The sequence below is a fragment of the Aricia agestis genome, chromosome 21 (assembly GCF_905147365.1).
Source record: "Aricia agestis chromosome 21, ilAriAges1.1, whole genome shotgun sequence".
In the NCBI taxonomy this organism is placed as follows: Eukaryota; Metazoa; Arthropoda; class Insecta; order Lepidoptera; family Lycaenidae; genus Aricia; species Aricia agestis.
In genome coordinates, this window is record NC_056426.1 from 2548829 (window position 1) to 2575106 (window position 26278).

The 26278-nt window shown below is 37.8% G+C and overlaps 2 protein-coding genes across 2 annotated transcripts in view; both read right to left on the reverse strand.

Annotated features, from left to right (window-relative positions):
* Positions 1-5193, reverse strand: part of LOC121737610 (rho-related BTB domain-containing protein 1) — a 28186-nt gene extending 22993 nt beyond the window's left edge. Inside the window, exons 1-2 of the mRNA XM_042129270.1 lie at positions 5093-5193; positions 1102-1282 (exon numbers count right to left, since the gene is read on the reverse strand). Coding sequence (XP_041985204.1) covers positions 1102-1281 — 180 coding nt within the window. The 5' untranslated portion in view covers position 1282; positions 5093-5193. The remainder of the gene's footprint in view (positions 1-1101; positions 1283-5092) is intronic.
* An 11149-nt stretch (positions 5194-16342) lies between these two features.
* Positions 16343-26049, reverse strand: LOC121737611 (ubiquitin-like domain-containing CTD phosphatase 1). The gene is made up of 5 exons (XM_042129271.1): positions 25812-26049; positions 23689-23867; positions 22019-22154; positions 20251-20462; positions 16343-17560 (listed from the first exon to the last, which is right to left on the reverse strand). The coding sequence occupies exons 1-5, from the start codon at positions 25975-25977 to the stop codon at positions 17234-17236; spliced, it is 1020 nt and encodes a 339-aa protein (XP_041985205.1). The 5' UTR covers positions 25978-26049; the 3' UTR covers positions 16343-17233.
* Between the last annotated feature and the right edge of the window lie 229 nt (positions 26050-26278).

Consider the following 26278-nt stretch of genomic DNA (forward strand, 5'->3'; position numbering starts at 1 on the left):
TTCCAGCCAGGCCAGCCAGCCTGGCTTGTTGGGATTTACACCACTTAGCCATCCGTGATGCCAAATGTTATTTAACATAAATTTTTCACATCTAACTGCGCTATCGAATTAGCAAAATAAAATAACTCAAAATTGACTGACTGATTGACTGACATAGTAAGATTACTGCGTTGATAGATATCAACGCAAAGCCCAAACCACTGGACGGATCGGGTTGAAATTTGGCATTCAGGTAGATGTTACGACGTAGGCATCCGCTAAGAAAGGATTTTGATCAATTCTACCCCCAAGGGGACAAAATAGGGGATGAAAGTTTGTATGAAACTATGAAAATTTTAAACCGATCGGGATGAGACTTTAATACCAAACTAATAATAATACTTCTTAACGCGAGCGAAGCCGCGGGCGAAAGCTAGTACAATATAAAAGCAGTAAGAGTTTTGTTTTATGAAATAAGGGGGCAAACGAGCAAACGGCTCACCTGATGGAAAGCAACTTCCGTCGCCCATGGACACTCGCAACATCAGAAGAGCTGCAGGTGCGTTGGCCTTTAAAGAGGGAATAGGGGAATGGGGACCCTCCCCTATTCCCTCTTAAAAGGAAGGGGGTAGGGAAGGGAATAGGGTAGGGGTTTGGGCCTATATAATAGTATATAGTATAGTATAACATTTTGTATGAAAGTCAAGAGAAGATTCTGTTTTCTTGAAACTAATTAAAATAAGAGAGACGCTAGACGCTAATTAAGTCGCCATTGCGCTTGGGCTCTTCGCTCAAAGTCTCAAAGATTATCATCCTCTAGCAAGGAGTACGCGAAATGGCGTGCCTTCAGCACAGCACGACAAATCAAAATTACTTGGCGCTTGTGATTACCGCGCTGTCGATCCAGGGGCCGTACCACGAAACCGTTTTGAGACTCAAACAATCGTACGAGAATGCATTATGCAGCGTCCTACTCTTACAAATGTAAAATCATGTTGTTAGAGTGGGACGCGGCATCCTCGTCCGATTGTTTGAGTCTCAAAACTATTTCGTGGTAGGCCTACTGGCTTACAGGAGTAGCAGTGTTCTGGTGGGCTGTCTATAAAAGTCTTATATACTCACGTCCTTATATATCCTGTACTGGTCTATAGCCCACACTGTGGGCACGTGCGTTGTCAAAAGCTGCGACAGGGACACATGCTTGTTGCACGCTCGCGCGCAGATCAGCCGCGTTTTGCCGACCGCCGTGTCACCGACCACAACGCACTTGACTAGCTCCTGGTGGGGCTGCTCGTTGTCCATGCTGGAGAGAGATAGATAGAAATGTGTGAGAGAAAAAAGAGATATCGGACACACCACATCGCAAGCGCCATGACATACGTTTATCAAAACTGGTGAACGCATTTTGACTAAGCACTAAGCTGTCTACTATGACTCAGGCTAATTTTAAATAATCAAATATTGTCACTTTAACGGCCGTTCCCAATATTTGATCTATCTCTGGTTTTGCCCTACTAGAGATAGGAATAGCTCACAATTGACATAAAATATATGTCTCTAATGTCTAATTAAAAAAAGTAAAATATTGGGAACGGCCGTAAATCGATTATTTCAAATCCCATTACATTTTAATTTGGAAAGTTAAATGAAACAAAATAATGCATAAAACAAAATCGTATTTCCGTGGAACATTATAATATTACTAGCTGTTGCCCGCGACTTCGTCCGCGTTAGCATAGTAGATCACATCCCAAGTATTATTTATTGTACAAAAATATTCAATATACAGAATTGACTTTCCTACGATTTTATTTTATATAAGTAGATGTTCCGCGCGGCTTCGCTTGCGTAATTTAGGGATTTCACGCAACCTTACATCTTGCAGCAAAAAATAGCCCTTCACGTGGTCTATTCTTCATGTTTGCCAAATAACATAAAAATTGCTCCAGTAGTTTATAAGATAATAAGCAATTCCATATAATTTCCCCCGTTTTTTCCACATTTTCATCTATTTCTTCGCTTTTATTAGTCTTAGCGTGATAAAATAGAGCCTACAGTCTTCCTTGACAAATGGGCTACCTAACATTGAAAGAATTTTCCAAATCAGATAAGTAGTTCCTGAGATTAGCGCGTTCAAACAAACAAACAAACTCTTCCCAATTATAATATTAGTATAATATAGATTATATACCTACTCATTATACTTTAAATAACCAATGCCTAATTTCTATCCTTAATAAAATATGACTAAACCTTAAAGTAACCTCAAAATAAGTTTAGTCATACTTTATTGGTTCCATTGTGTCTGTGACCTAGCTTATTACGCGGTCTAGTTTCCGTTCTAGGAAACCTAAACAATACCTAAGTCTGGAATTAAGTTTGATTGCTTATTAAATCACTATATTGACTCATATTTATTGGAAAATTACAGGTAAGTTAATTTCCATTTAGAATTATTTAATTCTGAATACTACTCATACGTATATTAGGGTTCCGTACCCAAAGGGTAAAAACGGGATGCTAATAACGGGAGTTTAGTTAGGGGGGAGGGGGGGGGGGCAGCATACATGTTTCGAGAAGATGGTCGGTCTGGTATATCGAAACAAAAAATCATGAAAATCTCAAGAACGGTAATAGCTAGAAAGTTGAAATTTTCACAGATTAAGTAGGTATGTTTTCTGTTGCCGCTTGTTTAATTTTTAGTATTTGTATATACAAATACAAAAAATTAAATAAATTAAATATTATTGTAGGCATAAAGTAACAGAGCTACAGGTAACAGCTAGTGTTAAATGGAAAATACTTTGACCTAGAAAGAGTAGGGCAAAGTCGTTTGACAAAGTGTGATATTGCAGGTTTCTTTTTAGGATGACGCCGCCTTAAAGTAAAAAACCGTGTTGGATAGGTTTTAGATTGCTTGTTTCATAGAAAACAAGCAATGGAACAGCAAAAAATGGAAAGGGCGTAAGCGACAAAATGGTTTTTGTCGCGTAATTTCAAAACCATAAATACATTTCATATAAGCTATGGGCAAATTAAAGTGTATGCTTGAACCAATCTATGTACAAATTTTGGAAGCTTAAATCACTCTCCTCTGTTGGCAAAATAGGAATCCCTTTTTTACAGAGGTCTTTTTGATTGCTTGTTCTGTATTATAAAAGTTGACCAATCGTATTATGCTATGGGTAATTCAAAGACAAAGACATGATGAATACTGACAATGAACTTTAATTTCTTTGGTTTAGTCATTGCTGAGAAAAATCGATATCGCTACAGCCAAATTATCAAGGCGTCGCCTTAAGTTTTATAACGTACTAAAGGACATCCGTAACTCAGTAGCCCCGAAATTCTATCAAAAACCGTACATTTTTCAAGAAAACTCTTCTCTCACAGTATCTCCAGTCTCCACACCGTATCATGTAAGTCGGTTCAGCCTTTTAAACGTAAAGAGGTAACAGACAAACAGACACTCTGATATTTTAAATAGTATTTGTTGTGTGATGTGAATGTTTGTTGAATAAATGTTTATTATTATTATTAAAGATTATAATATGGCTGATGGCGAAATTTTACAAACTGCTCTAACATAAGCAAAAACTATATCATCTCAATTTATTTTGACTAAACGTACGGAACCCTTTATAAAAAAGTATCAAAATAAAACATTTTGATCCTTTTTTTCCTTATAGCGGCTTATTCTGTGTGTGAAACATGCAAATATAAAAATTTATCCAATGAAAATCTGCCATCAAAATTTGCCATCAGATTCTGGTAGAACTATAGTAACTGATGTATAACTTTGTCCACACTGTGCCTTTTTCTGTTCATCAAGGGCATGCTTTATAGCGCGGTCAACAGCGAACGTGAGGCATGCCCGCGACGCATGCCCCCTGACCGTATCCAAAACTTCAAAAATGACAATATTGGCATTGCGTTCCTTGACGCATTCAATTATTGAACGCGCCAATATGAAAGTTGATGACGAAAATTGAAGATGAAAGTGCACAGTGTGGACATATCTATTTCTGGATCACGGATGCGGCTACTTGTTAAGCTTCTAATGAGCCAATTTTACAATTGACACTGTTTCTCGAAGTCTATAATTTGCTTTCATCTAGAGATGTTTTGACGACCTCTGTGGTTCAATGGTTTAGCGCGTGATGGCTCAAGCCGAGGGTTGCGGGCTCAAATCTCGCTGACGGAACAAAAAGTGTTCAATGTTCATGGATCATGGATATATTATGTACTAAATATGTGTATCGTATGATAAAAATCAAATTTCCGTTGTCTGGCACCCGTAGGCCGTAACACAAGTTGCAGCACGGGACCAGGCTGACGTGGTGTGAAGCGTCCATACTCCATAGGTATTATTATTTACCGTGGTTGAGTTTTGTTTTATAAGTACCTTTTTGCTTTTTTGAACCGGAAAACTGATTAAGATAATCAAATTAAGGCTTAATTTTTATCTAACTATTGAAAGACAAGGTCTAGATAACAAAAAGTTGAATGAAGACAAACAAAAACAAAAAAATAGGCAAATAAAAATTCGATCAGTGGTCTATTTAATTTAGTGTACTGAAATGAATTATACTTTCATATAATTTAAACACTCATCTTCCAAAATGGTCTTTGACTTATCCGTAATAAAACACTTAAGTATTAAAATTACTATAAAATATTTTTTTTCGTAGTTAACTTTTCACCGACACCCATTACCGACTATTTGAAAAATGGTGAAGGTATGGATTTAAATATATATTTTTAAAAAGAATAATCAAGGCGAACTAAGCGAGCCCTAGTATAACCTACAACAGTCAGAATAATAATACTATAATAATTATTAATTAATAAAAAATTATAGTAACATAATATGACACATTCACATTTTCTTTTTTTATGCACAGAAGAAATATGGTAAGAAATACTACCCAATTTCTACCGTACGGCATTTTATAGTCTAATTCAGATTTCAAAAGTGGAATACTCTATCAATTTAAAAACAAAAATCTCCTTTTTTACATAAATTTAAAAAACACTTGAATCATTAAAAATGCAATCAATCAATTATATTTTCTTCTAGATTATTCTTAATAATGCATCATTTTGTACTTACGTGTTCCTTTTTATTTTTCACAAGACACTCCAAAAATCACCTCTCCATCTCACACCACTTTCACACACAATTTTATTTATTTTATGAGATTATTCATTGGAATTGACAAAACGTCTGTCTGTACGTCTATCTGTACAATAGCTACGGCATTGCGGACTGCGCATGCTCACAAACATGCGCAGAACGACGCGGAATAAACAAAATATTATTAATGGACATATGGAGTCAGCGACACTAATTTAGAGCGCAAACTTCACTATGGAGATGCAGAGTGAAGTTGGCTAGATTCATGAACTAGATGACGTAGTTGCTTAATGCTGCGTTTCTACCGGAGCTAAGCTAGGCTGCGTTGCGAGGAATGTGTTTTTGTGAACCAATAGAAACGCTTCATTTGCCTCACCGCGTTCAGCGCAACGATTCTATTGGTTCTTGTAAAACACATTCCTCGCAACGCAGCTTAGGTCATCTCCGGTGGAAATGCAGCCTTACGGGCGAAATCCGTACATTGTCCGAGATAAAACTTTCCTATGACCTTGCCCGGCACTTAATGTATCTGCATACCCAGCAAAGTTCAACGGTTTGCATTCATAATAATAGTATAGATATGGAGTCCATATGGAGTCAGCGACACTAATTTAAAACGCAAACTTCACTATGGAGATGCAGAGTGAAGTTGGCGAGTTTGCTATTTATGAACTATATATAGATGACACCTGCTATTCCGTTGCATCAAAATGCCTATGCGTACACTCAGGGCCCCCGCTACCATATAATGCACACGGGCGCCATCCTCTAGGGGCGCCAAATCGCCATCTTTAGGGGCACCAAAACCAAGGACCCAAAAAATTTGCCTAAAGGGGCGCCAAAATCTTTTTTTTGCACACAGGCGCCAGTAGCCCTTACGGGGGCCCTGCGTACACTCACTCATTTACTTAAAGGTTGAGGTTTATTTCGCGGAATATTGCTAAAAATAATAACAAACTAAATTTTAAGCATCAAACTTCGTTTATCACGGAATCGCACATTTTTAGGAATAAAAAGTCAATCATAATAATATGTCCTTTCCCGGGACTCACTTCACAATACGTCATACAACATAACACATATTATATCTACACGAACTTTTGCCCGCGGCTTCGCTCGCGTTAAGAAGTATTATTTTATACAAACTTTCCTCCCGTATTTTAACCCATTGGAGGTGCAATTGATCAAAATCCTTTCTTATTGGATGCCTACGTCATAATATCTACCTGCATGCCAAATTTCAGCCCAAGCGGTCCAGTGGTTTGGGCTGTGCGTTGATAGATCACCATGTCAGTCAGTCACCTTTGAGTTTTATATATATAGATATAGATTCTACATGCTCATCAAAATCGGTTCAGCGGTTTGGGCGTAAAGAGGTGACAGACAGACAGAGAGACAGACAAACTTTCGCATTCATAACATTATTAGTATGGATGCTATGAGCTATGAGTGTTGACTTTTTATATATGACACAGGCCAGACGTCGTATATCACGGATACAATTTCGTTTATTGCAAGTAGTTTTGGGGAATGATATATTGGGTCAATAAACTCACTTTCGATTCTAATACTACATAGTATTTTATATTAGAGAGAGGTAAAGAGAGGAAGGGCCGGCAACGCACCTGCAGCGTGCAACGTACCACTTCGTAGCGAAGCGTAGGTAACGTAGCACTTCGTAGCAATGTAGCACTACGTAGCGCATCGCGCGACGTAGCACCTCGTAGCGAAGCGTAGGTAACGTAGCACTTCGTAGCAATGTAGCACTACGTAGCGCATCGCGCGACGTAGCACCTCGTAGCGAAGCGTAGGTAACGTAGCGCTTCGTAGCAAAGCGTAGTGACGTAGCACTATGTAGCGCATCGCGCGACGTAGCACTTCGTAGCAAGGTTGCACTATGTAGCGTTACGTCGCTACGCTTCGCTACGAAGTACTACGTCGCGTTACATTAGACTACGATGCTTACGCTTCACTATGCAGAGCTACGTTGCCTTCGATATATATTTTTTATTCGTAAATGATAATTTTATATATTTACAAATTTTTCATGTCCATCTTTAAAATCATTTCTGTAAATCGTCAACGTTTAATTGAGACTTAACACGAGATGAATGATCTCTGTACACCAATTGGTCCATTGTGTCTATATTTAGCTTCGCTCCACGGTACAAATGGATGAATTGACTTTAATCCGCTTTAATATGGATAAGCATCAGCTGATCAACAGCTGAAAGAATTTCTAGTATTTAGATAATAGTTCATTAATTAATATTATATACTAGCTATTACCCGCGACTTCGTCCGCGTTAACAAAATGTAAAATACATAAGTAAAAAATAAAAAAGTAAAAATATGTCCTCCTCCTTTTTGGAAGTCGGTTAAAAAGTAGCCTAATTTACTCCTTATTACATCAGCTATCTGCCAATAAAGTCTCGTCAAAATCGGTCCAGCCATTTCGGAGATTAGCCGGAACAAACAGACAGACATACAGACAGACAAATTGTTATTTTGGTATAAGTATCGTCCAAATATTCATATGCATATGTAGTAAAAAAACGTTTATTTTAATATTACAAACAGACACTCCAATTTTATTTATATGTATAGACTTGATGTTGCATTTTTCCCTCAACTTTGTTGTAACTTGTACTCTAACGGCCGTTCCCAATATTTGATCTAAGTTTCGCTCTGACGTCATCATCGGCCGCCAATTTACCTCTGCATATGTTTTAAATTTCCTTACAATCTTATTTATAATGGCTGGTTCGTCAAATGCAAGTTCTCATTATGTGAAAGCTGATACGAGAAGCTTACCAAAAGTTCGAAACGTAATGTTGGTCGAATTTATTGCTAATTTAACGCCATTGAAGGTCAAACAAAGGTTAAACATATTTGTTCAAAAATATAAGTAACTAATGGGTATTTTTTTCGTTTATATACAGAAAAACGATCACTGACCTTATTCCTCGAAATGTTTTTGTAATGAGCAAAATTAAAAAAAAATGGACAATCCCCATTGACATAAAATATGTCTCTAATGTCGGGCCGTTCCCAATATTTGATCTATCTCTGGTTTTGCCTTACTAGAGATAGTAATAGCTCACAATTGACATAAAATATTTTATGTCTAATGTGAGCTATTTCTATCTCTGGTAGGGCCAAACCAGAGATAGATCAAATATTGGGAACCGCCGTAATGTGAGCTATTCCTATCTCTAGTAGGGCAAAACCAAAGATAGATCAATATTTGGGAATGGCCGTAATACGTTTACAGGTGGGACCGTACCTTTTTTCGTAATATCAATGACGGCTCGCAACTCGTACTCGCAAGTAGTAAATCGTTTAGCGCGCGGGAACCGTACATTTTTGCGGGATAAGAACTGCTCCGGGATAAGATATGCGGTTTGACATAAGTCATCGGTAAATGACATTTAGCTTTCGAAGACTAATATCAAATCCCATACATTTTGATAACGAATTTCGTCATCGTTTATAACGGGACTTTGGCTACAGCCCCTGTTCTATGTATGTCCTTTTCCGGGAGTCGGGACATAAAATCCGCGACGCCCCTATACATATCCCACCTGCACTGGTCCATGGAGGTCGAAGATGTCGTGGACTACATCAGTAAGAAGACATCCCTCCACTTGAGGGTCGAGCGTCTGCAGTCTCGCCACAAGGTCAACTTCAGTTCCTTTGTGGTGAGAGTACCGACGCATCTTCTCCCGACCTTTGAAGCGGAGGAATTCTGGCCGACTGATGTGGTTTACCGAAGGTTCCGGGGGAGACTCCGGAATGAAGCGCGCGTCACGTCGCCGTTAATTCGTGATAATGTGTAGTTGTTAAGTTTATATAATGTTTATGTATGTTAGTCATTAAGGTATATATTGTATGGGCCTACGTAGCCTGATTTAAATAAATAAATAAATAAAATACCTATGTGCATACCAAAGTGGAAACTTCATCAAAATCAGTTAAGCTGTTTAAGCGTGAAGAGGTTCCATACAGACAGACATAATTTCTCATTTAGTAAATTAGTATGTACCCTTTATTTTGTTGCCGTAGTTGAGTAACAATACGAAATATAAAACACTCATGCATTTACAAACTCTTTAACCTTTTAGGCAAATAAAAGAGAATGTCTACGATGCCATCTTTTGTAAATAAAATCCACCGCCATTAATCCATGTCTAGACGCAGTAACAGCTAGTTTATTGCCTGTGACTTCGTCTTAAAATTAAAATATTATGTTTTTAAACAGAATAAAGTTTTTGTTAAGTAATAATATACAGGTATTTCAAATAAGGTATACTAAGCCGGAAGAGGGTGACTCAGGGGTCATTCTAAATTCCATTAAAAATTTGTGAAAAAAATATTGATTCTCCACACTGACATAGTATGTACTACGTAATTCTCCATAGAAACTTTGTGAGTTGGTGTAGTATACCTCATTTGAAACACCCTGTATAAGCCCAAACTATCCCACTGCTGGGCAAAGGCGTCCCCCCAAAGACTACCATGTTTCTTAATTAAGTTTGAAACACCCTATTTTGTAAAATGTCTCATAAATAACCTACGATTAAAGTTTTTATTATTCGTAGTAAATAACATTTTGAAAAATGACAACCTATTTGATTTTCGCCACACACCAAAACAGCCTTGGATGACTGTAAATAAAAACATTTTATTTACCTTTTCGTGCATTCTTTACATAATTTCCAAGCAATTAACTTTTCTTGGTCGTTGAGAAAACTTAACGTCGTGGAAATTATGAAGTTTGAATAATTTACATTATTTAGACCAGCGGTTCTCAAACTTTTTGGTGGCGGATTCCTTTAAGGGCGATTCGTATTTTACATACTCGGACATATTTTACTTACATATGTGTCATGTGTACTCAGATTAGAGAATCTTGTAGGTCACTTCGAACTCATAAAAACTTGGATATTATCATCCTTAGAATGATAAACTCAAAACGGAAAACCTCTTGGTAACTCTCGGGCTGGTATAAATAATCAGAAATTTTCACAAAGTGCTTAATTATATTTGTACTTTAATAATAGGGATGATGACAAGGTCAAAGATTAGCGAATTTTGTTAATAAAATAAAGAAATCACGGTGAAAAATATGTGTCCCCAAACTTACAGCTCGATAGCATTTTTATTTGTTTTGTTATGCGCCTTCAAAGTTAGATAATCAAGTCGATTTTTTTTCAATTAAATTTCTTAATATTTGTATACCAATCGATAACTTATGCAATTAAAAGCAACTTTTGTTATGAAACCACTTTCATAAACGCAATATTTGATATACCTATCGAACAAACTTGTCACCTGATGCGTACAAACTACGAAAGAGTGACGTCGGTCTTTCGTAGCACTTTGTATGGAGCGCTTCGGGCAGGTCTATTTTATGAGATGTTTGAATTGTCATATCTTGGTGAATTTTTAAGCTATCAGAGTCATTCCTTCAGCGATGTTTCTTTTTCTTAAGGGTCTTTCAATTACCAATAAGAAAAAAAAATAGTCATCTAGCCTATTATTAATAAAATTTAATTAAAGTAAATATTTAAGGGGGCTCTCATACAAAAAACTCAATTTTTTGTCTACTTTTGCTCTATACCGGTACGGAACCCTTCGTGCGCAAGTCCGACTCGCACTTGGCCGATTTTTTTAAATAAGTTTATTGAATACAGTGCGAGCATTTTTCAAATAAATCCTTCATCCTAGACTAAAAAGGTCAACGACCCCTACCACCTCGATTCATACGGTACAGTAACTCATAGTTTGACCATGCCAAAAGTATGATCAAAAACGTATACAATGTGCATTATTTGTAAGATAATTATAGCGCACATACATTTTTTTAACAGACTAATGAAGGTACCTACCAAAGACCAATACAAATAAAAAAATGTGTACTTATAACAAACATTTTTATTAAGTACAATAATGTAAAACTACATACTTACGCAATGTTTGAGTATAAATGTAAAATTTTATAACAAACCAATTAAAACAATTTATACATATCATATCACAGGTCCTAAATAAAATTATTTCAAATTCATTCCAATTCTAAGTATTATTGTGCTTTTTTTGTAAAACCATTGTATGGGCGTTTGTGCACTACACGGAATTTTACCATCCGGCGCGGCGCGGCATCTCGATTTCCTACCTTATTTATATGGCAAACGTGAAAGTTATGAACGCCGGACGGTAAAATTCCGTGTAGTGCACAAACGCCCTGTGTCAGCTTAATATATTTTATTCATTTTCTTTAAATAGGTACCAACATAGTGCACTAGTGCAAGCGTAAATATTTATTCGTAGGGTTAGTATATCTATTATGTAAATTAATATTAAGTATATTGAAGGGTGAAGCCAAACGAGCGTAATTTGTGAGTTGTGAGTCGCAGAATTTCGGCTGGCAGAAATTCTGCTGCATTCAGTTTCATACAAAAGCCCTGATTGATTCACACGAGCGTAATTTTGTGAGTCATGATTTGTATGAAAAAATATCTACGCGACCGAAATTCTGCGACTCACAACTCACAAATTACGCTTGTTTGGCTTCACCCTGTAACTAAGTCTAAGGAAGCATTTGAAATTATTAGTCTTACAAGTATAAACTAGCAATTTTTTTCATTTTATAATGGCACTTGGGACATGTGAATTTTTGAGTTCGATGGTATTTATAATATTGTTTTTTACTTTGGCACCATTTTTAGAATTTCCTGTAGGTTTACATGAGACAGATTTCTTTTAAGAACCTAATTATTATATTATAGCAATAGCAAAGGATGGATTGGACGGATTACTATTTGCAATCAGTTCAATTATAATTTAAGTAAGACTTAAATTACTACATTGAATACTAGTAAGTATTATAATGCGAAATTAAAATATTAACAAGTCTTTATTTATTGTCATTATAGTAGACATGTCCATGACAAAATATAATAAAAGGTATAAAATATATTCCTAGTTACTAATTGCTATGAAAGTATAATATTATAAATAATGTTTTACAGTACTTATAGTACTTCTTATAATGACATTATTTTTTTTAACTATACTTTAAGTAACATAGACTTCAGCTTAGGCTATTTAGAATACAAGTATAAAAAATTATATAAGTCCTATAAATAGTGCCAAGAACTCTGGCAAAGGAGTATATTATTTAATAAATTTGAGATATCAAATGCAACTTAACTATGTACTTTAAATAAAAGATAATTGAGTTTCTTCGGTGGATGTTTTTAGGGTTCCGTAGCCAAATGGCAAAAACGATACCCTTATAGATTCGTCATTTTTATAGCATACCACATCCTGCCATTGAAGTCTTCATACTCATCAGACTACAAACAGTCACAGTTACAGTCCCCGCAGTCACATTCACCATCTCCACAATCGCAGTCACCACCATCGGCAGCATCAGTCGCATCCGCGCCAGCCTCACAGCATCCATGACAGAATGTCTCGCCGCAGCTGGTGCAGCATTCGCCAAAACATTCCCCGCAGTCGTTACAACAGCTGCCAATACAGTGGCCCATGGATTGAAAGATATGCCCGATACAACGACACAAGCAGAAGAAATCTAACCAATCACCTTCGTCCCATATGCAATCATTAGGGCTGGAGCAGCAATCGTCACGGCGTTTTCTTTCTTTTTTTTCTGTCTCCTCTTCAGGTTGGTTTAATGGAGCACTGGAATCGTCAGGACTATCCGGTGTATCTACATTTGGAGTAGGTTGAGTAGTTACCACTGTGGGTAAAGGTGTAGCGTTTGAGTCTTCCATCTTTTCATCCAATATAATTATGGTGTATTTTCCTGGTTACTTTCCTGGTTTGTTTAGTCAACAAGTTATCGCGGTGTACGTACGTATATATGGTGTACTTTCCTGGTTTGTTGTTTAGTCAACAAGTTATCGCGGTGTACGTACGTATCTAAATATAACTTTTAACCTACTTTTAAGTACTTTTTAGTACGGAGTTAAACTTAATAAGTACTAATAGCGCCATAACTGATCCAGCTTGATCATCAGGCGTACGCTTGCGGGTGGGAATAATGAGTTTTATCTACTTATAGCATATGAAATAAAGTAAGTATAGTAAGTATAAATCTAATTTATAGAAATAAAAAATAAATGGAAGTTTTCTGATTTCAAACTGGAAATTCCAAATGTTTACTTTTTACTTTTCAAAGTCAAAATTACCGATTACGTCAAAATATGACGTCAGCTGTAATTTTTTTTTTTTTTTTATTTTAGTTTTTTACTTAAGCGGGGAATTCACTACCGGGCTGCCCGGGCCGCGGGCCGCCCGGTCTGGCACAAGCAGGCAAGTCAGTCGAATAGATAGAGGGCTGCAGCTCGGTCGTGGACTCATGGACTCAATCTTCTTTGTAACAAATGATAGATCAGCATCGGCATTGATTTCTTTGGATTTTTCAATAAGTTCGCTGTCTTAGCGGCATTAGGTAGATCGGTGTTCATGTAATCCTTGCTTTTAACTTTCTACAAACAAGGATACGGAAGACCGGTAAATGGAAATAAACGAATGTCAAAATTGTTTTTGTTCCTTCATTCCTAAGTTTAGTGTTTGTATTTTTTACAATAATATTCCAGTCGCTCTCCAGGCGCGAATGACGGCGGGCCGCCCGTCGCGACCATTCATGTACAGACTTGCCCGTGCCCGCGCGGGAAAAATGCAATCTCGCGGGCAGGCTGCGGGCACGGGCCAACGGGCATGTCTGTGGACCGTACCTATAGGCATTGACGAGCAGACATGCGACAGACCTGCCCGTGACGGGCGGCCCGTAAAGCGGGGAATTCACTACCGGGCTGCCCGCGGGCCGCCCGGTCTGGCACAAGTCTGCCGCTTGCCCGTATTGAACACACACAGAACAGGCAAGTCAGTCGAATAGATAGAGGGCTACAGCTCGGACCTCGGTGGTGGACACATGGACTCAATCTTCTTTGTAACAAATGTTGAATGATGCTAATCTATAGCATCGTCAAAATATGACGTCAGCTGTCATTTTATCCTTTTTTTATTTTAGTTTTTTACTTAAGCGGGGAATTCACTACCGGGCTGCCCGCGGGCCGCCCGGTCTGGCACAAGCAGGCAAGTCAGTCAAATAGATAGAGGGCTGCAGCTCGGTCGTGGACTCATGGACTCAATCTTCTTTGTAACAAATGATAGATCAGCATCGGCATTGATTTCTTTGGATTTTTCAATAAGTTCGCTGTCTTAACGGCATTAGGTAGATCGGTGTTCATGTAATCCTTGCTTTTAACTTTCTACAAACAAGGATACGGAAGACCGGTAAATGGAAATAAACGAATGTCAAAATTGTTTTTGTTCCTTCATTCCTAAGTTTAGTGTTTGTATTTTTTACAATAATATTCCAGTCGCTCTCCAAGGCGTGAATGACGGCGGGCCGCCCGTCGCGACCATTCATGTACAGACTTGCCCGTGCCCGCGCGGGAAAAATGCAATCTCGCGGGCAGGCTGCGGGCACGGGCCAACGGGCATGTCTGTGGACCGTACCTATAGGCATTGACGAGCAGACATGCGACAGACCTGCCCGTGACGGGCGGCCCGTAAAGCGGGGAATTCACTACCGGGCTGCCCGCGGGCCGCCCGGTCTGGCACAAGTCTGCCGCTTGCCCGTATTGAACACACACAGAACAGGCAAGTCAGTCGAATAGATAGAGGGCTACAGCTCGGACCTCGGTGGTGGACACATGGACTCAATCTTCTTTGTAACAAATGTTGAATGATGCTAATCTATAGCATCGTCAAAATATGACGTCAGCTGTCATTTTATCCTTTTTTTATTTTAGTTTTTTACTTAAGCGGGGAATTCACTACCGGGCTGCCCGCGGGCCGCCCGGTCTGGCACAAGCAGGCAAGTCAGTCAAATAGATAGAGGGCTGCAGCTCGGTCGTGGACTCATGGACTCAATCTTCTTTGTAACAAATGATAGATCAGCATCGGCATTGATTTCTTTGGATTTTTCAATAAGTTCGCTGTCTTAGCGGCATTAGGTAGATCGGTGTTCATGTAATCCTTGCTTTTAACTTTCTACAAACAAGGATACGGAAGACCGGTAAATGGAAATAAACGAATGTCAAAATTGTTTTTGTTCCTTCATTCCTAAGTTTAGTGTTTGTATTTTTTACAATAATATTCCAGTCGCTCTCCAAGGCGTGAATGACGACGGGTCGCCCGTCGCGACCATTCATGTACAGACTTGCCCGTGCCCGCGCGGGAAAAATGCGATCTCGCGGGCAGGCTGCGGGCACGGGCCAATGGGCATGTCTGTGCCCGTACCTAGGAATTGACGAGGAGACAAGCGACAGACCTGCCCGTGACGGGCGGCCCGGTAGTCAATTCCCCGCTAACGGGCGGCCCGGTAGTTAATTCCCCGCTTTAGCATGATCAAGACTTATTTTGCTTAGAGCTGTTTAGATTTTTAAGAATTACATGAAAAGTAATCTATCATAAAGATTAAAGGGAGACGAACTTATAAAATCTATCGTATTGTCTGGTTAACGCCTCTTGTCCACACTCCACCGACGCATTCGCATGCGGCAGCGAAAACTGTCAGTGGTATCATGGTATGCATATCTGTAATATAAACCTCTGTGGTAACTGGTAGCATAGCAGAATTTTGCATACGCTTTGTTTCGCTCTAACGCTTGCGTCTGTGTCGTAGATACTGTCGTTAAGTTTATGGTGTCGACGGTTTCGCAGTTCCTTGCGAAACAATACCGACAAGGACGCAACTAATTTATTTAGGCTAATGTTAGAGCGAGACAAAGCGTATGTGAAATTCTGCCACACTACTGACAGTTTGCTGACAGTTTTCTACACACTGATTCTAGTTCTAGATATCGTTTATGTGTTAATCCAGGATGTCAGCTACCTCCTTGTAAGATTTTGTCGAAATCGGTCCAGCCGTTTAAGCGTGAAGAAGTAACAAACATACAAACTCACATACTTTCAGCTTTATAATATTAGTAGGATTACCTGTACTTCGCTTTGATCGACAAGACCTTTCACAAAAAACCTTTATTTCGACGTCATCTATGGTATTACCAGTCATCACTTTAACCAGACTGTAAGGCTGTTTACACACGGCGCCGCGAATGTGTAAACACCCTAAAAAAGTTAATTAAAACTCCCTGAAAATGATCAAATTAAATGCAACCAAACAAAATTAAAAAATTTATTGAAAAATATTACTATTATCTATCATAAATACGAAGTTATGAAATTAAAATAGCCTAATTATTACTTTCACTATTGCACTTAAATCAAAGACATTAAGACGTGGACATTTTTTTAATTAATAGTTCTAATCTGACGTTCACTTATTTTGACGCCCACTTTAAGATCTTTGAGCAAAAATGGAAGGAGGAATGCACATGTTGGCTTTTTAGGTATCTTTGGCCTACCAAGAGCCGAGGAATGAGCGGGCTGCGGGGCGGTGCGGGGTCACGTAGATTTAGTTACCAGACGCGCCGTAATTGGTAGATATAATATTATTGGTTGTTATTGTCCAAACGCAGCTATTGTAAAACCATAGGGTAGTTTTACCGAGCAGTGTTGCAGTTGCGCTCAAAACTATATTTACAACCTTTTTTTTTAAATATCTCTCTGTAGTCTTTATGTCTATGACTTAAACACAACATAGTCTTTTGTTGGCAGTCTTCATTTAAGGCGCAATAAACTATTTAAGTTACTAGTAGAATATACTGGTTGTTATATTTAAATCTGTGCGAAAAAGATAGTGATGCTCTATATTTATCATAATATGGTGTTTATTACTATCCAAAGTGTGACGTTTAAAAAGATGCGATTATAGAAATTGGTAGACATTATTTTTATTTATTTTATATATTTTAAATATAGAATACCTCCCTTGCCTCTCTTATAACATATTTTATAGACTTCTAAGCAGTCTCTATTTCTTAGATTAAGTGCAAGGCTTTACACGTTTCATGGTAAGACATTTCTATTTACAATCATTCAAATTCTACATTCGAATCTCCAGATATTCTACCAGTTTCTCAAATCAAAATGGCGCTCCCGCCAAAATTAACGTCATTCCTTCGCCGACGGCGCGCTGTCCTCCGCTTTTCTTTTGTTTCCTGCCTGTTGGATTTTGCTCTTGTCGGGTTTGTATTTTTCCCATTTTTTATGATTTAAAGTATCAAAATCCTCACAATATTGAGCTATTTCACGTAAATAAGTGGACAAATGCACTAATTCCCGGTCTCGGTCTCGGTTTAAATGTGCCTGTCGGAACGGCCTGATTTTCAAACCGCTCTTCGGGTTCATTATGAAATTTCTTCGTATATCATCGAACATGATTGTATTTTTTGGACTGTATTGTGGATATTTACCCCATATAACGCCGAGTGGCTTGACCTGAAAATAAAAATTAGTATTATTTAAACATTAGACCTTGGATCTCAACTCTGTACGTTGATTTTTTTGCATAGGAAAACTAAAGGTTGTGACTAAATAAAAAACACAAAAAAAAACAAGTCTAGCGACAGTTTAACATTTTCCTTTGACAGAATCTCTGCAGATCTTTCTTTTTTAGCTTTAGTAACAAAAGGAAATAATAAAAAAAATGCGTGTGGCAATCAGGGACTGCTACGGTAATAGTTATAATTCGCATACGTCTAGTCGCACGCACACAACCAGCGACCACATAGCCTCTAGACGCCTAATGCAAGGCGAATACTTTCAGACAATATGTAAGACTTATAGGTCTTACTTTAGATAATGATAGCGAAATCTGTCTTAGTACTCGTATCGACCACATCCGTGACCCATGTACATCTCGTGCGTTTCATACAAAATATTTTTTTTACTGTCAAGAATCAATTTATTCAGAGCTCAAATTACACTGGTCTGAATCCATGACGAAAGCATTTGACATAAGTCATATCCCTTTCTATCAAATACAAATTAGTAATGCTTATCCTTTCTTCCGTTATCGTCACGCGTCACTAGTGATGTGATACCAACTTTCTTTCAGAGGTATATTTTTTTTAATCGAAAATCGAAACAGCGTGATATGCTCAAGTCATTTTGAGTAGAACTGTTGTTAAACAACTGATTAATGATTATAATTTATAGCGTATAGCTATACGTGGGAGAGCCATGCTTCGGCACGAATGGGCCGGCTCGACCGGAGAAATACCACGTTCTCACAGAAAACCGGCGTGAAACAGCGCTTGCGCTGTGTTTCGCCGAGTGAGTGAGTTTACCGGAGGCCCAATCCCCTATTCCCTACCCTACCCTATTCCCTTCCCTTCCCATCCCTACCCTACCCTATTCCCTTCCCTTCCCATCCCTACCCTTCCCTATTCCCTCTTAAAAGGCCGGCAACGCACCTGCAGCTCTTCTGATGCTGCGAGTGTCCATGGGCGACGGAAGTTGCTTTCCATCAGGTGACCCGTTTGCTCATTTGCCCCCTTATCTCATAAAAAAAAATAGCAATAAAAATTGTCGACGATTACTGAGCTCTGCAGTACCAACACTGATTTTGCCAATTTTAGTAAGAGAAATATGGATAAACCATCCATCTACTAGTACTACTACTATCTACCCATCACAAAGCGTTGTTTTTGTCGGCGTTGCGAAGTAATCATGAAATCTTATCTTGAAAGCGTAAAGAAAGTAACCAAGTAAAGATTTTTAAATTTTAGTCACTAAAACTTCAAGCAGTTTTATTGGCGAACAACTATTTTTAGAAATAAATTTCCATCAATTTTATTGTGACTTAGAAATCATGTGGCGAAATTAGCAAGTCAAATAATCTATACTAATAATAAATATAAAGCTGAAGTGTTTGTTTGTTGTTTGAACGCGCTGATCTCAGAAACTACTGGACCGATTTAAATTTTTTCTCAGTATTAATCAAGGAAGGCTTTATTATATATCCTATGTAGCCTATATTATATTATCACGCTAAGACCAATAGGAGCGGAGCACCAATGAAAAATGTTTCAAAATCGGGTGATTTTTCCTATTGTGCTGCGTAAACGATAAAAGTTTCGCAAAAATCATATAATATTACAGAATTTTTGCCCTTTAAAAGTTTAAAAAAGTATATACATATATAATTTGTAAAAAAAAGTATATTTTTAAATATACTTAGGTAAGTATAGGTACTTTTATAATATAATCCGAAGACGTTTTTGTATATTTTTAGAAGCTTGCCACAATTAATAAAAGTCTTTTCTTCATTCTATGCTTTAAAATAAATATGTACTGTTTTTTTTTATTTCTTTTGACAAGCGCTTCTCGTACTTCCCATCACTAGTTCTGATTTATGACATGCCGTGAATTTCAATAAGCCAATCGTAATGCATTTCTTACCTCTCCCCCCGCGTCGCTTACCTCAGCACATTGAACAATAATTTGTTAAGAGGATACCACAGCAGCTAGAGAAATGAAAAAAAAGTACGTGTAATATCTATAGCTGTCTCCCTTACCTCAAGCCTATACCGCAGAACGCGATAGAGACAACTGCAGAAAATCCAGAAAATCAACGATTCGTTGTCCCCTGATTCCTTCTCCAAAACTTAACCGATTTAAGTACTTTTTTCATTAAAGATTAAAAAAAGGCTTGAGCTGTGTTCCTATGTTTTGCTTTTTTTGTATAATCTATCCAAATCTGTTTTCTGGACGTTTGAACACAGTGGAAAATCTGGCCATTTTTTTGGGTTTTTGAACGTTTATATCTTATTTAATAATTAAATTATGAAAAAAAAGAAAACATAGGGACATTGTATTAGTGGCCGTAGATATTCAGGAAAAAAATTATAACTCTACTAGCATTATCCAGGGAGGAAACAGGGGACAGCGTTTGTATGGAAAAAATGGCGGTGTGGAATCCTCTTAAGAGAAATCAAAACATTAGGCGTCTATTGGGTTATGTGGTCGCTGCACACAACAGTCGGCCGAAGTCTGGCAACGCCGCACCGACCAACACCGCGGTGCCTGTCAGATTGTAGTTTGTCAAGGGTTTTTCTTTTCGGAATTTTTTAATTCGCCGCACTCAAATCTCGCAATAAAAGCTATGCAATAGCCTAAAAACTCACATCAATAGTTCCATATTTAGTGGTATGCACAGTTATCATTGCCAGATAGTCCAGATAGAACATGATCTTGTAGCTCTGGTGCGTGGACACTCCGAGCAGCCGCATCTTCTCCTCTATCCACTTCATGCCCGTGGCCGACCAGATCACTATGTCGTAGTCCTCGTATGCTGACGTCAGGAACTCATGGAGATATGGCCGCATTAGCTCATAGCCTGGAATAGATAACAATATGTTGTTATAAGATGAGTGTTTGTATTTTATAGCAAGCGTAGCGTAGCATTGTCTAACTCTAAAGCCGCTATCCCCAACCCGCGTCCCGCCGGGGCTTTATGTGTGGCCCTCGTGATGTTATACCATTTTGAAATTCACGCCCACAGACAAAATAATGTAAAGTCGTCGTGATAGTCATGAAATTTTTCTCACTTTCATTAACTTTGAAGTATGTTATTTTTAACCCTAAAAAAAATTTGTTACGGCCCACGACACCAAGACCGAAACATGTTTGTGGCCCGCATGAAAAAAAGGTTGGGGACCACTGGTCTAAAGGTTTCATTTTGCTCTACGTCATGCGCCATTACGAATCAGTGGCGGCATAGGTTGCTAGACCAATGGCGCGGGGGCGGTAGAAAATGAAACTAATAGCTATTTAATATAGCCTAGGTCAGGGGTTCCCAAACTGTGCGCCGCGGAGAGGCAAGAGGGGCGTCGTGATTCGATCCTCCATCATTATCCATAATATCTACAAATATTATAAAATAAAATTATAATATGAATTATACAAGGCAAGCAGATGATTAAATATTTGTTTATTAATTATTATTTACTTGCTTAACCTACCTATAAAATCATGGTGTTTATTTATGTATATTTTTGTAATAGCTAAGTAAAGTAGGGCGCCGTGACAAAATATTGGCTTGTAAGTGCGCCGCAGCAGTCTGAAAAAGATTGGGAACCCCTAGCCTAGGTCATGTGGCATTTTGTTTGAATTTTTGTCTATTCAATAATATATACTTATGTCTTTAAAATATTAGCATTAATCATTTTAGCTATATTGAGCTTAGACATAAAAATTTTTAAAGTAATAATAATTTATGAAAACTTACCTACTTAGTACTTAATCAGGCTATGCCTAGTTTAAGTACTAACAAGTAAACATCAACTGTATATTCGTATTAAGAGTTTTTTTTAAGTTAATAAACAACAGGCATCAAATGCGCCATGGTTTTTCAGAACATCAGAGCTACATGATACTCTCAACATGCCAATAGGAGATTACTGCCTATGCTAGCAATTACAAAATATGTAGACTCCAGAACCATCAAAATGTTCTAGCTGGACACAGGGCCCCCGTAAGGGCTAGTGGCGCCTGTGTGCAAAAAAAGGATTTTGGCGCCTTCTTGAGCAATTTTTTTGGATCCTTGGTTTTGGCGCCCCTAAAGATGGCGATTTGGCGCCCCTAGAGGATGGCGCCCGTGTGCATTGCACACATTGCACATATGGTAGCGGGGGCCCTGGCTGGACAGTAACAATCCCAGAAATAACTCGTCGTCTTAAAAAAGAGACGAGTCGAGTCTATGGCTGACTGTCCTCGTCAAATATGTCTATTTGACCAGGACAGTCAGTCATAGACTGACTAAATAATAAAGGGATGTATTCCACTGGGACTACCACCCTACACTAAGAAGCCAACATCCCATCTGCTTATAGCCTTAAGGCCGATTGCAAGATTCACGTAGAGGAAAAAAAAAGTTAATAAACAAATTATTACCAGTTTCAGCTACAGATCTGTGATCAAAGAGTGTGTAGTCAATATCTAGTACTAGCAATTTCTTTCCTTCCCTCGGTGTGTTCAGTACATTGATTTTGTAATCTTTCACTCTCTTGTTGATTTTTGCTAGGTACACCTGAAAATGTTCACAGAAGTTAAATTTCAAAATTCAAACAATTTAATAATAATAATAATATCTATGGACGCTTCACACCACGTCAGTCTGGCCCCGTGGTAAGTACCTCAAGGACTTGTGTTACAGGTACCAGACAACGAATACTTTTTATACTATACATATTATATAAGATTTTTATTATATGATACACACATTTAATACCTACACATCCATGAACCAGGAACTTTGAAAAACTTTTTGTTCCGTCAGCTGGATTCGAAACCGCGACCCCTGGCTTGAGCTACCAACGCACTCACTACTGAGCCACAATTTAATATGTAACTAATATTTTAAATGCAAAAAGGACGGACTGTGGCCTCTTAATTTAAATCCCTAACTGACTTTTATTTATATTGGCATGGAAAACAAAGTAAGACACATTAAAAATATTTAATTTTAAATCTTTTACCACTGAAAGAAAGAAGTGTGGGACACAATTAGGAGGTCTTTTAACTTAAAAAGTCCTAGGCATATGGCAGTCGAGATTATCAAGCCTATAATTTAGGAATTATAAAAGATGTATCTTATGCCCTTTCCTGGAACTTATCACCACATCAAATTAAAAGAAACCGGTTCAGTAATTTAGGGAGGTAACAAACAGACAGACACACTTTCGCAGCATTATAAATACTAGAGATCGCCCAATGGTCGAAATTCGACCTTACTTGCAACGACATTAGGACTGCTAGGTACCTATATTTTGTAAAAAATATTGACTTCATCATAGTTTTTTTCAATTCTTGTCTCTGGGACTCAGCTGATCTCAGACTGGCCGTTTAAGCATTGTCTAATAGTATCTAAAATTAAATAAAAAAAACAATAATCCATTTTCAATTTGTCAACTTGTTGTCAACAGACTTCAACCATAAATAAAAGAGTATAATTCGTATGTATAGGTTAGTCACTCAAAAATCTGTCATTTTTCCTAGTAGTAGTGTCGTAGTGTGTGTAACGTTTTATTTGTTAAAAATATATGTGATAAAAGCATAATTTTAAAATAATATTAGCTCGATGCACTCCTTCACCATATAAACTATAACTGTGCGAAATTTCATGCACCTATGGTGTTTCCCCATTTTTCGTATTAATATATATATATATATAAATATAATGCTGTATCCACACATGGCGGCCCGGCCGTCGGCTAAGCACACATGCCACCGGCTTCGGTGGCAAGGTAATCTGAAAGCCGGCGGCAAACCCGGCGGTATAAGCCGGCGGCATGTGTGGATGCGCCATAAGGGTCAATTTATACTAGCGCAGGGTCGAAGCAAATTATAAAAACTGAACATAATAAATTCAACCTTAACTCCAAAGCATTAACGCACGAATTCGCGTGGATGCGCGCGACCAACACTGATTGGCCTCGCAGAAGTATGTATGCGTTATACTCTTGAGTTAAGGATGAATTTTCTGTGTTCAGTTTTTGGAAATTTGCTTCACTTCGACTCTGCGCTATTATAAATTGCCCTTAGTAATATGGAAGTATGGATACCTCTTGGTTTTCAATGTCAACCTCCTCCTCTTCTATATCCAAATCATTAACAACATCATCAACTTCTGGTTTCGTTCTTGCTTCTTCTATCGCTTCTTCCAATGACCCCATCATCATAATTTTCAAATTCGGTTTGAGATTCAATTCTGATAGAGTATAATTGTCTGCAGCTACTTTGCCTGGAAATTTAAAAAACATAAATGTCAACAACAGAAAAATGATGGCAAAAGATATTATAGGTACAGCTCGACAAAGCTTTAAACGAACGAAAAAGAACTAACGCTACCATTATACAAAAACATAATTTTTGACAGTTCTCCTTTACCCGCAGCATTCTCCTTTGTCCACATTCATTTATAGCCTTGGAGCACTTTAATTAAGACTAACATCATAAATACAGACCCCTGTTTTAGACTGAATAAATAATGTAGAAAGTTGATATAGAGATACTACATATTATAAATAATAATATACTAAGATACTATATAAATAGACATAGAATATTTTAATATCTACATTTAAAAATTAAGAAATTTAAAAAAACCCCCACCAAACAACTTTAAAAAGTAATGAAATAATATATTTTACTGACTTTAAGTTTAAATAATCCCTAAGCATAAATAAACCTATACATATACGACAGTATATAATTATTAAGTCTATGTTCCTAAGTGTAAAGTGATATTTTAGTCCATAATTGTTGTCACGGTGTGTCGGGGGTCCGCCGACAGTGTCTTTTACATTTTGTATCGCCATGTCACTGATTGTCTCGATTCGGTTCGCTGTGAACTGACTTCACATAACTATAATGATATGTGAAATCAAACATCTACATTAGCGGTCCCCCGACACAACTTGACAACAATTATGGACTAAAATATCACTTTACACTTAGGAATTATTTAAACTTAAAGTCAGTAAAATATATTATTTCATTACTTTTTAAAGTTGTTTGGCGGGGGTTTTTTAAAATTTCTTAATTTAATTTTATTTCATGCTTTTTAAACTTGTGTTGGTTATAGTGCAGAATAATTCCTATCAACAGGATCATATTATATCCCAATGAATACCATCTACGAATGTCCTTTTGGATGAGGCCGTCAATATGAGTCCAAACATGAAACCTCCACTTTGGGTTCATATGGAGCTCGGCTCCTATAGAATCCAGGTGACGCTGCAGCAGCAGCATGCAAAAATTTATTGGTTATCTACACTTACTAGTTGTCACAATTCAAATGAGCCCAAACACGAAACCGTCGCTCTAAGTTGGTGAGGAGTTGGGTATCCTATTGATTACCAGGTGATGCTGCAGCACCAGGTCAACTTTCCATTAATGTGTAAATATTCATAAATGTCACGACTAAAATGCAATAAAGCCGACTCGCTTTATTGCATTTGCTAATCGACTCTTCACCAACCAGATGAACCGCGATTTTTCAGCACGGAGCAGGCTGATGATGATGAACTATAGCTAAGAACACTCTCAATGAAGTCAGCTTTCAAACAAAAAAAACTAGATCAAAATCGGTCCACCCGTTTGGATGCTATGATGCCACAGACAGACAGACAGACAGACAGACAGACAGACAGACCGACAGACAGACACGTCAAACTTATAACACCCCTCTTTTTTGTCGGGGGTTAAAAAAAAAGTTATGGCCCCCCTCAAGGCAAATGTTTTTGGTCCTTGGTTTTGGCGCCCCTAAAGATGGCAATTTGACGCCCCTAGAGGATGGCTCCCGTGTGCATAGCACACATTGCACATATGGTAGCGGGGGCCCTAATTATTTTTCTCTAGTTTCTTATTCACCTAGAACTCTTTACAACATTTCGATGGGGATGTAACCACTTGCCAAAATGATGCAATACCTAATACAATAAAATTTCGCATATTCTGATAAAAGACTATGTATCTAAAGGATGTAAATTAGTTGATATTATTAATAAATCGTATTTATATTATTAGTAAATACGTGCCAATGATAGAAAATTCAAACAAAAGGCGTCATCATGAAGAATTACAGTTCATTATTTCACTTTTTTGTAATAGAGTTTAGTCTTTAAAGTAGGTAGGATAAGCAACATTTTTGTCTACAAAATGCATTAAAAGAAAACAAAAATACCTTGAAATTTTACGTTGAGGAGTTTCTGCCTTTCCGGCCGTACGCCAGTAGCGTTTTCGATGGCGATTTTTAACATTGCTACGGAATCTGACGGTGATAATTCTGGTAATTCATACTCTTTGCCACTCCACTTCACACACAATTTTATATCGTTCAAGTCCCCCATTTCATAAATAAATTGTTTTTCTTTTGAGCAATATGAAAGTAGAATTTGCAAACCGCGGATGACAGAAAACTGAAGTCAATGAACCCAAATTGACAGTTGACAAATGTCAGGCTGCAAAAAAAGGAACGGGTGCGCTCTCGGTGCGCTGAGTTTGCCAAAGAAGAAGAATATTTAATGTTTTTGAATAATGTCTTGCAAAGAACGGACCTTCTAAAGTGTAAATGGGTATTTAAACTCAAAAAGGATGCTTATGGCAACGTAAAGAAATACAAGGCTCGTCTTGTTGCAAAAGGTTACGCAC

Coding starts and splice junctions, on each gene's coding strand:
- LOC121737611 (XM_042129271.1), bottom strand. CDS start 25,977: ATGGGGGACTTGAACGATATAAAATTGTGTGTGAAGTGGAGTGGCAAA. Junction 22,155..23,688: donor TTGACATTGAAAACCAAGAG/GTATCCATACTT, acceptor GAACATTTTCAG/GTGTACCTAGCAAAAATCAA. Junction 17,561..20,250: donor CTAAATATGGAACTATTGAT/GTGAGTTTTTAG, acceptor TTTTATTTTCAG/GTCAAGCCACTCGGCGTTAT.